Raw genomic sequence first — 14704 nt, forward strand, 5'->3', positions numbered from 1 at the left:
TTCACAGGAACTTCATTGCAGTGTTAATGTAAGCCTACTTGTGACACTAATAAATAAACTAAATGCAGTGTGGGGGGGGGGGGGGCGGGTAGTTACATAATATAAATCAGGTGCATAAAACCTATCTCAGCCGCTTATGGTTTTGTTTTGTCTCCACACATGTCTGACGGGGAAAATTACTCAATCATTTCCACTTTGGCTGAGAATAGTGGGGTCACCAAATGTAGCCATACAATTGCCATGTATCAGCCGCACAGATAACAGAGCGATAGTCACTCATTGATAAGAGAAAAGGGAACTGATGAGAGATTGGAAAGTGTAAGTGTATAAAGGAACCAGGGTGTCTTTATCAGCATGTCATAGAGTCATAAAATGCCTACAATGCAGAAGGAGGCCATTCAGCCCATTGGGTCAGCACCGACCCCAATCCCACTCAAGGCCTATCCCTGTAATCCCACATATTTACCCTATTAGTCCCCCTGACACTAAGGGACAATTTAGCACGGCCAATCTGCCTAACCCGCACACCTTTGGACTGCGGAAGGAAACCGGAGCACCCGGAGGAAACCCATGCAGACAGAGGGGTAGTGTGCAGACTCCACACAGACAGTGACCCGAGGTTGGAATTGAACTCAGGACCCTGGCGCTGTGAGGCAGCAGTGCCAACCACTGTGCCACTGTAACTTGCAGCTTCCAGTTCTAAGATAATTGCAGCCAAATGGGTTAAGGTGTCTTTATAAAATTAGTAAAGTAAGTAAAATGTCCCAGGTTGCTAGTCAAAATTAATGGGCTTTAATTGTGTTGTTCTGCCGGACCCAGAAACACAAAAAGAAGCTATTTGGCCCATCATGTTTCTACTAGCCGAAAAAGAGTTATCCAACTTTAACCTCACTTTCCAGCTAATGGTTATGACAGTTAAAGTGCATTTCAAAGTTTTTTTTTAATGCAATGGCCCAATTGTATTTATCCCAGAACATTATAAGAAGTGGGGGGCTGGGGCCACAGTGTAAGCGCAGAGAGAGATACTTCCAAAAGCATGGGCCAAATTGGATTCAGATACTTGAGGAAGTGACTAAATCTGCGTGTGGATTTGCCCTCCATGGATTCCCCACACGGATAATAGTTTTCACAGCTGGCTATTAAACAAAAAGGCACTGGAGTTGGTGTGGAGGACATGGAGGTGTGAGAAGGGCACAGAGTTGGTGAGGTGTTGGTGGGTGAAGCCAATGACTTTGTTTATCCCAATGTTTGACTGCAGGAAACTGCAATGTTATCTAAGATTGGTTATCAGAGAGCCCCGAGTTGGAACAGTAGAGTCAGGCGTAAACAACGTGACTTTGCTATGAACAATAATGACAAGGGGCAGCAATTTTCTGCGATTCAGGGCAGGAAGTGGAGGGGGGGGGTAACCTTCAAATTAAACAGCATCCTCCTACCCTGTGGAATTCTAAAACATTTTTCTCTGGAAGGAGTTGGGACTGCACTATCCAGGGCACAATTCATCAATGTACACCCTGAGATTGACTTCAGCAACCACCAACTTCAGCAACTTTCATCACCAGGAATTAATTTGAACTGGAAAGTGGAGGGGAACGAAAATCCACTCACGGAAGAGACACTGAAAAGATTTGCACCTCCACTTACTGAATACATGTCCTCGGACCTGGATCCAACTCTGTCTCGCCTCCACGTCAAGCAGGACTCGTTAAACAGAATAAAGTCATTAACTATAAACGACAAAGGAAAGACTCACAATGTAACCGATTTCAATCCTAACAAAGACAAAGGACACAGCCTGGAAGATGTTGCAATTTCATTGCTGTATAAAGCATTATCGGTCAGTTACAGAGCTGGGTGGCACTACTGTTCTAGAATATCACCAATAAGTGAAGTACGTTATCACTGGCAGGAATGTACCAGCTCTCCTAATGAGCAATGGATGATCAATATAACATTTAAACACGTGGAGAAACCAGCAACTATTAAAGAATGGAACATTGATTCCGCTCTACTTTGCTGAGAGGGTAGAATTGAAATACTGTTTAAAACTTTAGTACTCAAATAAAATAACATCTTATCGCAATTTTGATATTTCTAAATGCTTACTGTTGCTTTATCTAGAAATATCAGCCGTTCATCAATAATGTAATTTACATAAGTTTTTTGCTAACCTTAATATCGAATCCTATTAAGATAAAGATAACATTAATGTCCTTCTACTCACTGACTAACTTAGCCAGACCATATCATCGAATGATTTGATTTAAAGTGGCTCAGTAATGTTCTTGCATACCTGGCAAGTACACCATCCAGTCCTCAATACTGTCCTGGTCCCTCCATGCCAACATTATAGTTAAGAAAGCCCACCAACGCCTCTACTTTCTCAGGAGACAAAGGAAATTTGGCGTGTCCGCTACGACTTTGGTAGGAAGGACTATTACTTACGTGGCGAAAAACTGCAGCAGGCGACGGTGCAGAGGGACCTCGGGGTCCTTGTGCACAAGTCGCAAAAACCCAGCTTGCAGGTGCAGCAGGTGGTCAGGAAGGCGAATGGGATGCTGGCCTTCATAGCGAGGGGGATTGAATATAAAAGTAGGGAGGTCTTGCTGCAGCTGTATAGGGCATTGGTGAGGCCGCAGCTGGAGTACTGTGTGCAGTTTTGGTTGCCATACTTACGCAAGGATATTTTGGCCTTGGAGGGAGTGCAGAGGAGGTTTACTAGGCTGATACCGGAGTTGAGGGGCTTGAGCTATGAGGAGGGGCTGAATAAACTAGGCTTGTACTCGTTAGAGTTTAGAAGAATGAGGGGAGATCTCATTGAGACGTATAAGATGATGAATGGGATGGATAGGATAGAGGTGGAGAGACTCTTCCCGCTCAGAAAGGACAGTAGGACTGGGGGGCACAGCCTCAAGATAAAGGGGGGGTGGTTTAGAACGGAGTTGAGGAGGAACTTCTTCACTCAAAGGGTGGTGAATCTCTGGAATTCTCTGCCCGTTGAGGTGGTGGAGGCTGCCTCGCTAAATATTTTTAAGACGTGGGTTGATGGGTTTTTGATAGGCAAGGGGATTAAGGGTTATGGTGAGAGGGCGGGAATGTGGAACTGAGCCATGACAGATCAGCCATGATCTTATTGAATGGCGGGGCAGGCTCGAAGGGCTAGATGGCCTACTCCTGCTCCTATTTCTTATGTTCTTATGACTCTCACCAACTTTTACAGATGCACCATAGAAAGCATCCTTTCTGGTTGTATCACAGCTTGGTACGGGCTCCTGCTCTACCCAAGACCGCAAGGAACTACAAAAGGTCATGAACGAAGCCGTCACTCAAACCACCTGCCATCCATTGACACTGTCTACACTTCCTGCTGTCTCAGAAAAGCAGCCAGCATAATTAAGCACCCCAGACATTCTCTCTTCCGTCTTCTTCTGTTGGGAAAAAGATACAAAAGTCTGAGGGCATGTACCAGCCGACTCAAGAACAGCTTCTTCCCTGCTGCTGTCAGACTTTGGAATGGACCAACTTCACATTAAGTTGATCTTTTCTACACCCTAGCTATGACTGTAACACTACAATCTCCTTTCCTTCTCTATGAATGGTATGCTTTGTCTGTACAGTGCCTGAGAAACAATACTTTTCACTGTATACTAATATGTGTGACAATAATAAATCAAATCAAATTTTGTTTTCTTTAATGGGACAATTCTTTAATTGTATCTCTCGCAATTCCATTCGTAATTACCCTTTCCTGATTAGCATGCTAGGGTATTCTATAGTTCTGGAGTCACATGTCAATTAGACTGGGTAAGGGCAACAGATTTCTATCTCTCAAGGGTTTTTACAATAATGGATGATAGTTTAGAATCTTCCAGTGCAGGAAAAAGCCTTTTGGCCCATCGAGTCTGCACTGACATGTGAGAAACATCTGACCTCCCACCAAATCCCCTTCAACAGCACTTGGCACATACCCAGGAATGTTATGATGTACCAAGTGCTCATCCAGGTTTTTTTTAAAGGATGTGAGGCATCCTGCCTCTACTCCTCCCCTCCCTCTGGGCAAAAAATGCTTCCCTAAGATCGCCTCTAAACCTCCTGCCACTCACCTTGAATCTATGTCCCCTTGAGCCTGACCCTTTAACTTAGGGAAACAGCTGCTCTCTATCTATTCTATCCATGCCCCTCGTAACCTGTACACTTCAACCAGGCAGCCCGCTGAATTTACTCTGCTCCAAAGAAAACAACCCAAGCCTATCCAACCTCTCTTCATAGGACAGCACTGCTGCCTCACAGCGCCAGGAACTCAGGTTCAATTTCTGGTCTCGGGTGACTGTCTGTGTGGAGTTTGGACATCCTCCCCGTGTCTGCGTGGGTTTCCTCTGAGTGCTCCGGCTTCCTCCCGCAGTCTGAAAGGTGTGTAGGTTAGGTGGATTGGCCGTGCTGAATTGCCCCTTAGTGTCAGGGGACTAGCAAGGGTAAATGCATGGGGATGGGCCCTGGGAGGGATTGGAGTTGGTACAGACTCGATGGGCCAAATTGCTTCCTTCTGCACTGCAGGGGTTCTCTAACTTAAATGTTCCATCCCAAGCAGCATCCTGGTGAAATGGTGACCATCACTGAGACTGGTTTTACATTCAAGACAGACTAATGGAATGAGTGCAAACTCCATCAGCTGCCATGGTGGGATTTGAACCTCAGTCGGGGTCTCTGGATTAGTAGCCCAGTGACATTCCCACTGCACCACCATCTCCTGTGGTGCACTTCACTGTGGATTTACAGAGTGCTCAGGCTCAGTTACGATTAGCTGACCCCAGCCTTTCTGAGACCCAGGAGCCACTGTCGGAGGTAGCACAGGGGTCAGAGAAACAAGCCCCAAAAAAACAGGGGCTCCAAATTTGCAGTGGTAATGACAGAGCTGTCACCGTCGTTACTCTACTAAAGCTGACAGCAACTTTGGGAGTCCGCGAACCGACAAAATAATCCACAGATGCTCATCTGCAGGTTTCCCGTGTAGCGATACGTCACTGGTTGAATAGCAGCAATGGTGGGGTAATGTCCTTATCACGCCTGAAATGATCGGAGCACCAAACTGCGCATGCGCAGTTAGAAAAAAATTTGAAAATCGCACCGCTGTCACATCACTCCCGGGCTGCAAAAAAAAGGATAATGTGGCCCGGGAACAATGACCCCCACAGACATCACCCGCACCTCTACAACATAACTTCCCCCCTTATCTACCCGCCACCACCCCCCTTACCCAGACCAATCGTGCACTCCCACCCACCCCACCCCCACCAGAGATCCTTCTGGCCTGCTCCCCCCACCAGAGATCCTTCTGGCCTGCCCCCCCCCCCCCACCAGAGATCCATCTGGCCTTCCCGGCAGCAGCAGAGATCCATCTTGGAAAACCCATGGACAGTGATGGGACTGGAAAAAGGTGTCGCCAGCCAATGGCAGGCTGCCCCCACCATTGGGGGCTGTGAAAATCCCAGCTATGGTGCCCATTAGTGTAAAATGTCTCTGATAACACAATTAGATCAACGCCTTCGCTTAAAATGGTGAAGAGAAGAATTCAGAATGAATGCGTTCATTAAGGACGCTGACAGCAGGATTGTAATCCCTTCTTTTTTGTGGGATTCACAGCAAGGGTGTTAAATTGAAAAGAACATCACCTTTACACAGCAAGGTTACTTCTTCCCACCATCCTGCCTCTGTGCAAGTAGACACATTGCTTCCTGACACAGTGTAAAATCCACCTCTGCATCTGTAATGGACAACACTCCCTTGTTTTGTGCTGTTGTACCAGAGTAGTTCTGCGTGTGGTATTTCTTGCGGCGTTCCGCAGTCAATCTCTACAAAAGATAAACGCACAATGATTCATAGAATTCCCTAGAGTGCAGAAGGAGGCCATTTGGCCCATCGAGTCTGCATAATCCCACCCAGACCCTATCCCCATGACCCCATGCATTTACCCCTGACACTAACGGAAAATCAACCTAACCCGCACATCTTTGGACTGTGGGAGGAGACTGGAGCACCTGGAGGAAACCCATGCAGACATGGGGAGAATGTGCAAACTCGACACAATCATCCGAGGCCAGAACTGAACCCAGGTCCCTGCCGCTGTGAAGCAGCAGTGTTAGCCACTGTGCCACCGTGTCTCCCACTCAGTCAGAGCTCCTTCATCGGAATACCTGTTTTATTCTTCCACGGGAGTGCCCAGTGGACATTTTGCAAGCCGCTTCCCCAGCCCTTGTTCTGCAACCCAGAAGAAAAATCATAGGGACAGTTGAATAGAGAAATGTTTTTTAATTTTATACGCACACTTTTATTTATTGGTGGTTAGCACAGTTGGCCAGATGGGTAGTGTGTAGATCAGAATATTGCCAACAACATGGGTCAATCCCTGTTCTAACTGAGGCAGACGTGAGGTTTGTCTCCGAAACTGGCAGGCAAAGGCAAAACACCATTGACACAAAAGTGCCTTGAGAACAGCTCCCAGTGGAGTATCAGCAGACGGGAATACGTGAATTTGGAATGATTTTGAAGCTGGGATAGACCACTCGATGGGCAGGATTCCCAGCTTTATGGTGGCACAGTGGTTAAAACTGCTACCTCACAGCCCCAGGGACTTGGGTTTAATTCCCAGCCTTGGGTCACTGTCTGTGCGGAGACTGCACATTCTCCCCGTGTCTGCATGGGTTTCCCCCAAGTGCTCCGGAGTCCACCCACAGTCTGTAAGATGCGCCGGTTGGGTGGATTGGCCATGCTAAATTCTCCCTCGATGTACTTCTACAAGTGCTGGAATGCGGCAACTAGGGGATTTTCATAGTAACTTCATTGCACCGTTAATGCAAGCCTACTTAAGACGCTAATAAATAAACTTTAACTTTTTAGAATCTCCAGTCCAAAGAGAGTGAGAAATTGTACAGGTGATTGAGTAGGGGTAGGATGACAACTCAGGAACATTCAGGGTTCAGGGCAGTGAAGAAGTTGGAAGAAATGATGTCTTGAGGAGTGTACCTATTACAGAGAAGGAGGTGCTGGAAGTCTTAAAGCACATTAAGGTAGATAAATCCCTGGGACCTGATGAAGTGTATCCCAGTACATTTTGGGAGGCTAGGGAGGAAATTGCGGGTCCCCTAGCCGAGATATTTGAATCATCGATAGTCACGGGTGAGGTGTCTGAAGATTGGAGAGTGGCAAATGTTGTGCCTTTGTTTAAAAAGGGCTGCAGGGAAAAGCCTGGGAACTACAGGCCAGTGAGCCTCACATCTGCAGTGGGTAAGTTGTTGGAAGGTATTTTGAGAGACAGGATCTACAGGCATTTAGAGACGCGAGGACTGATTAGAGACAGACAGCATGGCTTTGTGAGTGGAAAATCAATGTCTCACAAATTTGATTGAGTTTTTTGAAGGGGTAACCAAGAAGGTAGATGAGAATGCTTAAACATTGTCACATTGTGAAACATTATATAAAGGCCGACGGGCTTGCATTTATATAGCACCTTTCACAACATCAGGCCATTCAAAAATGCTTTCTAGCCAATGGGGTACTTTGAAGTGTAGCTGTTTGTTATGTGGGGTATGTAGGGGAAGCGATAGCCTAGTGGTATTATCGCCAAAAACTATTAACCCAGGAACTCAGCTAATGTTCGGGAGACCTGGGTTCGAATCCTGCCACAGCAGGAGGTGGAATTTGAATTCAATAAAAAAAATCCGGAATTAAGAATCTACTGGTGATTGTCGAGAAAACCCACCTGGTTCACGAATGCTCTTTAGGGAGGGAAACCTGCCGTCCTTACCTGGTCTAGCCTATGACTCCAGAGCCACAGCAGTGTGGTTGACTCTGAAATGGCCGAGTGGGACATTCAGTTTCAAGGGCAACTAGGGGTTAGTATTCCTAATCTTTCCGTGACCTTACATTAGCAATCTCCTTTTGTTATTTATGCAGGGCGTAGCCCCTTTAAGATAGTGGGTGAGCTGACCTGGAGTGTGGGTGTGAGCTGCCTCTACAGCCATTTGAAGGCTGGAGTGTGAGATGTATGGTGCTTCAATAAACCCTAACGTTCCTCTGGCTTGCCTTTCCGTGTGACTTCTTTGGAGCTCTCTCCCTGGTAGTCTCAGACTTAACGACTTTAGCCTCACTCCCCCTCTGGTGGAAACTCTCTGTCCCTGTGACCCTTCCTGCTTCCTGTATTCTCAGCCACCAATAGGTCCCGAAACATCTCTGCCAAGGGCTGCCAACACAAATAGACAGTCAACATCTTACCCCAAAGGCAGGGGAGTCTAAAACTAGAGGGAATAGGTTTAAGGTGAGAGGGGAGAGATACAAAAGGGTCCAGAGGGGCAGTCTTTTCATTCAGAGGGTGGTGAGTGTCTGGAACAAGCTGCCAGAGGCAGTAGCAGAATTTTGTCTTTTAAAAAGCATTTAGACAGTTACATGGATAAGATGGGTGTAGAGGGATCTGGGCCATATGTGAGCAATTAGGACTAGTTTAGTGGTTTAAAAAAAGGCAACATGGACAAGTTGGGCCGAAGGACCTGTTTCCATGCTGTAAACCTCTACGACTCTAACCCTCTCGGGTTGGCTGGGATCCTTCTGGAATAGGCACTAAACCGTAAGGTGTAGGAGCAGAAATCGGCCAATTGGAGTCTGCTCTGCCATTCAATGAGATCGCACTTCAATTAATCCACTGGTGGCCAAAGAAAGGTTCCTGGGACCATTTACAGTGCACAGGGGAACCTGGCAAGGCGCAGATTTCTTTCTCCACTCTGTGTTTGTTGAGTCAGCGCTATCTTCAGTGCTAGTAGCTGACACTGTGTGGGAGTGCACGTGGATCTCGCAGATGTATCCTCAGTGTCTGCCGAATGTTTGAGGATGGATATCATAAAGAAACATTCCTGGAGCACTGACCTTCACATTCCAGGTCTCCTCCTTCCCACTGTCCCTGGGCCGAGCAGATCAATGTGTCGTTTCCTCTCACACGCACATAGCCAACCTGGCACAGATACACCACGGTACTCCCATAGGTTGTGTTAATTGGTGAATATCGCACTGTGTTCTGTAAAACTGGTGGCGACCCACAGTCAACAGCTGAGGAGACACAAACCCGAGTTTGTTTAATTTACCTTAGAATCATAGAATCCCTACAGCACAGAAGGAGACCATGTGGCACACCGACAATTCTACCCAGGCCCAGTCTCCATAACCCCACATATTTACCCCATTAATGCCCCTACCCAACACTAAGGGGCAATTTTGCACAAGTTAGATTGATTAGGACAGCACAGTGGTTAGCACTGCTGCCTCACAGCACCAGGGACTGGCTCAGACTCCTGGCTTGGGTCACCGTCTACGTGGAGTTTGTGCCTTCTCCCCATGTCTGCGTGGGTTTCCTCTGGGTGCTCCCCTTTCCTCCCACACTCCGAAGATATGGTGGATTGGCCCTGCTAAATTGTCCCTTTGTATCCGGGGATGAGCTAGGGTAAGCGCATAGGGTTATGGGGATAGGATTTGGGTGGGATTGTAATTGGTGCTGACTCGATGAGCTGGATTACCTCCTTCTGCACTGTAGGGGTTCTATGATTGGCCATGCTAAATTGCCCCTTAGTGTTGGATTACAGGGATAGGGCCTGGATGGGATTGGAGCTGGCTCAATGGGCTGAGTGGCCTCCTTCTGCACTGTAGTCATTCTCTGATTCTCATACAATTGTATAACAATGTAATCTGCACATCTTTGGACTGCAGGAGTAAATGCGAGCACCCGGAGGAAACCCATGCAGACATGGGGAGAACATGCAAACTCCACACAGACAGTGACCCAGGACCAGGAATTGAACCCGGGTCCCCAGCACCCTGAGGCAGCAGTGCTAACCACTGTGCTGCCCAAATTTACTAAAACAAACTAAAACAACTGGAACACACAAACCAGCTCTGCATACTAATTAATACACACAAAGCAACATGCAGAAAAAAGCATTGAGGTAAATGAGAACAAACCTTTACCAGGACACTGGGAGAAACTCACTACTTTAACCTCAGAAATTGTCAGGAAATAACAACTAAAGAGATGGATTAATTTCCAGTTTTAATCTCTCCCCTGAAAGCACACCCCCAGTGTTGGGCCTTAGCAACTGGGATTTCGGCCTTCAGTCCCTCGAGCCAGTCACTTATTGGGGAGTTTAAATAAAAATACTTCATGTCAAGAAATACATTCTTGGGAAATTCATTGCATGGAACAGGGCATCTTCTCTGTCAATATTATTGATAACAATGCAACATGTGGGTTGCACGGTGACATGGTGGTTAGCACGGCTGCCTCATAGCACCAGGGACGCCGGTTCGATTCCCGGCCTCTGAGCTGCTGTAACCAATCAGGACTGCAGCTCTACAATCTTGCACTTTCAACTCAGAAGGGAAGTGGCCACGTCCAATTCGCAGCCGGCTAGAGTGTCTGAACATTCGGCAGACGCTGAGGAACCATACGCACACCCTCACAGTGTCAGCTGATAGCGCTGACCCAACAAACACAGAGTGGAGAAAGAAATCTTGGCCTTGCCAGGTTCCCCTGTGCACTGTAAAATGTCCCAGGAACCTTTCTTTGGCCACCAGTGGATTAATTGAAGTGCGATCTCATTGAATGGCAGAGCAGACTCCGATAGGCCGACTTCTGCTCCTACACCTTACGGTTTAGTGCCTATTCCAGGAGGATCCCAGCCAACCCGAGAGGGTTAGAGTCGTAGAGGTTTACAGCATGGAAACAGGTCCTTCGGCCCAACTTGTCCACGTCACCTTTTTTTTCAACCCCTAAGCTAATCTTAATTACTCACGTTTGGCCCAGATCGCTCTATACCCATCTTACCCAAGTAACTGTCTAAATGCTCTTTAAAAGAAAAATTCTACCTGCCTCTACTACTGCCTCTGGCAGCTGGTTCCAGACACTCACCACCCTCAGTGAAAAAATTGCTCCTCTGGACCCTTTTGTATCTCTTCCCTCTCACCTTAAACCTATGCCCTCTTGTTTTAGACTCCCTTACTTTTGGGATAAGATGTTGACTATCTATTTGTGTTGGCAACCCTGGGCAGAGATGTTTCGGGACCTATTGGTGGCTGAGAATACAGAGAGCAGGAAGAGTCACAGGGACGGAGAGTTTCCACCAGAGGGGGAGTGAGGCTAAAGTCGTTAAGTTTGAGACTACCAGGGAGAGAGCTCCAAAGCAGTCACACAGAAAGGCAAGCCAGAGGAACATTAGGGTTTATTGAAGCACCATACTTCTCACAATCCAGCCTTCAAGTGGATGTAGGGGCGGCTCCCCGGAAAGGTCACACCCACACTCCGGGTCAGCTCACCCTTCCTCTTAAAGGGGCTACGCCCTGCATAAATAACAAAAGGAGATTGCTAATGTAAGGTCATGGAAAGATTAGGAATACTAACCTCTAGTTGCCCTTGAAACTGAGTGTATCGATGGGCCATTTCAGAGGGCAGTTGAGAGTCAACCCCATTGCTGTGGCTCTGGAGTCACATGTAGGCCAGACTGGGTAAGGACAGCAGATTTCCTTCCCTAAAGGACATGAGCGAACCAGATGGGCTTTTTTGACAATCACCAGTAGATTCTTAATTCCAGATTTTTTAAATTGAATTCAAATTCCACCCATCTGCTATGGCTGGGTCTCCAGAACGTTAGCTGCGTTTCTGGATTAATAGTTTAGTGATAATATCACTAGGACACCCCCTCCCCTTCATCGATAACAATGGCCAAAGAAAGGTTCCTGGGGCATTTTACAGTGCACAGGCAAGGCCAAGATTTCTTTCTCCACTCTGTGTTTGTTGGGTCAATGCTATCTTCAGTGCTGGTAGCTGACACAGTGTGGGCGCGCGCGTAGATCTCATGGATGTATCCTCAGTGTCTGCCGAATGTTCACACACTCTAGCCGGCTGCTAATTGGACGAGGCCAATTCCCTTCCGAGTTGAAAGTGCAAGATTGTAGAGCTGCGGTCCTGATTGGTTAGAACAGCTCAGAGGCGCTGGGACTTCTAAATGATGCAGGGGCAGTGGGAGCTGGGAGTTTTACAGGTGGGATCTTCCTTTACCCAGGAGAGCCCAAAACCAGAGGCCGGGGTTTATTATCAGAATAACGTGTGATTATCCTGTTAACGTCCTTAGGCAGGGAAATGTTTCAGGCGGAGTAGATGTGTTACAGGGTGGAATTTTACCGGGGCGGGTGAGGCTCACAGAACAGCGTTCTCCATTAGCCTCAGGCGGGATCTTACCAGCCTTGGGTGGACGATGTGATGAAATTCCAGCAATAGGGCAGAATTCTCCAGCCTCGCCCATCCCAAAAGCAGAAAATCCTGCCCAATGCCAATGGACCTTTGCATGGTTCGCAAAACATCTCCCCCCCCCACCCCACCGCCCCCGCCCCCACCCCACCCCCCCCACCCCACCCACGCCACCCCCCCACCCCACCCCCCCCCACCCCACCCCACCCACCCCCCACACCACCCACCCCACCCACCCCACCCCCCACCACCCCCCACACCCCACCACACCACCCCCCCCCACCCCACCCCACCCCCCACACCACCCCACCCCCCACACCACCACCCCCCACCCCACCCACCCCCACCCCCCCACCCCCACCCCCCCACCCCCCTTACACCCCCCCCACCGCCCCCCCCACCCCCCACCCCACCGCCCCCCCCACCCCCCACCCCACCCCCACCCCACCCCACCCCACCCGCCCCCCCCCCACCCGCCCCCCCCCCCCCCACCCACCCCACCCCCCCCCCAACCCACCCCCACCCCCCCCACCCCGCCCCCCCCCCCACTGACCGTAACTACCATTAAAGGCACGCTATTTCCTGTTTCCCGCACTTGTCCCATACCCTTGAATGTTACGATATTTCAAGTGCTCATCTAAATATTTTTTAAAGGTAGTAAGGTTTCCAACCTTCCCAGGCAGTGCATTTCAGATTCCCAACAACCTCTGAATGGAGTGGCACGGTAGCACAGTGATTAGCACTGCTGCTTCATAACTCCAGGGTCCTGGGTTCAATTCCTGGCTCGGGTCACTATCTGTGTGGAGTTTGCACATTCTCCTTGTGTCTGCATGGGTTTCCTCCAGGTACTCTGGTTCCGTCCCACAGTCCAAAGATGTGCTAGTTAGGTTGATTGGCCATGCTAAAATTGCCCCTTAGTGTCCAGGGATGGGTAAGTTAGATTAGTGGGTATAGTATACGGGGGCAGGGCCTGGGTGGGATTGCAGACTCAGTGGGCTGAAGGGCCTCTTTCTACACTGTAGGGTTCTATGATTCTGAGTCAAAAATGTTTTCTCAAATCCTCTCTGAATCTCACCTTAAACTTACACCCCCTTGTGGTTGGCCTATATTTTCATTCGTACCTGGACCTGCTCCCACCATGCATCCAGCTTTCCATAATATCACCTCCACTGGATCCTCCCAAGATATGTCTTGTCAGAGTTGGCAACCCCTATAGCAGCTACTTATCAATCCTTAATAATCCTTCATGGTCTATCCCTCAGTGCTTTGACCAACTTACTTGCCGAATGTTTGAGGATGGATATCATAAAGAAACATTCCTGGAGCACTGACCTTCACATTCCAGGTCTCCTCCTTCCCACTGTCCCTGGGCCGAGCAGATCAATGTGTCGTTTCCTCTCACACGCACATAACCAGCCTGGCACTGATACACCACCGCACTCCCATAGGTTGTGTTAATTGGTGAATATCGCACTGTGTTCTGTAAAACTGGTGGCGACCCACAGTCAACAGCTGAGGAGACACAAACCCGAGTTAGTTCAATTTACCTTAGAATCATAGAATCCCTACAGCACAGAAGGAGACCATGTGGCACACCGACAATTCTACCCAGGCCCAGTCTCCATAACCCCACATATTTACCCCACTAATGCACCCCCGTCACTAAGGGGCAATTTAACACTGATTAGGTTGATTAGGGTGGCACAGTGGTTAGCACTGCTGCTCCACAGCGCCAGAGACGGGGTTTGATTCCCGGCTTAGGTCACTGTCCGCGTGGAGTTCGCACATTCTACCCGTGTCTGTATGGGTTTCTTCGGGTGCACCGGTTTCCTTCCGCACTCCAAAGATGTGCAAGTTAGGTGGATTGGCCATGCTAACTTGCCCCTTCGTAACAGGGGGACTGGCTAGGGTAAACGCATGTGGTTATGGGGATAGGATTTGAATGGGATTGTAGTCAGTGCTGACTCGATGACCTGGATTGCCTCCTTCTGCACTGTAGGGGTTCTATGATTGGCCATGCTAAATTGCCCCTTAGTGTTGGATTACAGGGATAGGGCCTGGATGGGATTGGAGCTGGCTCAATGGGCTGAGTGGCCTCCTTCTGCACTGTAGTCATTCTATGATTCTCATACGATTCTATAACAATGTAATCTGCACATCTTTGAACTGCGGGAGTAAACGCGAGCACCTGGAGGAAACCCATGCAGACATGGGGAGAACATGCAAACTCCACACAGACAGTGACCCAGGACCAGGAGTTGAACCCGGGTCTCTGGCACCCTGAGGCAGCAGTGCTAACCACTGTGCTGCCCAAATTTACTGAAAAAAACCTAAAAAAACTGGAACACAAAAAACCAGCTCTGCATACTAATTAATATACACAAAGCAACACGCAGAAAAAAACATTGAGGTAAATGAGAACAA

The 14704-nt window shown here is 48.4% G+C and overlaps 1 protein-coding gene across 1 annotated transcript in view; it reads right to left on the reverse strand.

Moving 5' to 3' along the window:
- Positions 1-14704, reverse strand: part of susd1 (sushi domain containing 1) — a 66092-nt gene that overhangs the window by 15875 nt on the left and 35513 nt on the right. The window contains exons 14-17 of the mRNA XM_080189580.1: positions 13613-13792; positions 8914-9093; positions 5670-5849; positions 1645-1727 (exon numbers count right to left, since the gene is read on the reverse strand). Of these exons, the coding sequence (XP_080045706.1) occupies positions 1645-1727; positions 5670-5849; positions 8914-9093; positions 13613-13792 (623 nt within the window). The remainder of the gene's footprint in view (positions 1-1644; positions 1728-5669; positions 5850-8913; positions 9094-13612; positions 13793-14704) is intronic.

This window comes from Carcharhinus amblyrhynchos, chromosome 5 (assembly GCF_965287045.1).
Source record: "Carcharhinus amblyrhynchos chromosome 5, sCarAmb.v2.hapA, whole genome shotgun sequence".
Lineage (NCBI taxonomy): Eukaryota > Metazoa > Chordata > Chondrichthyes > Carcharhiniformes > Carcharhinidae > Carcharhinus > Carcharhinus amblyrhynchos.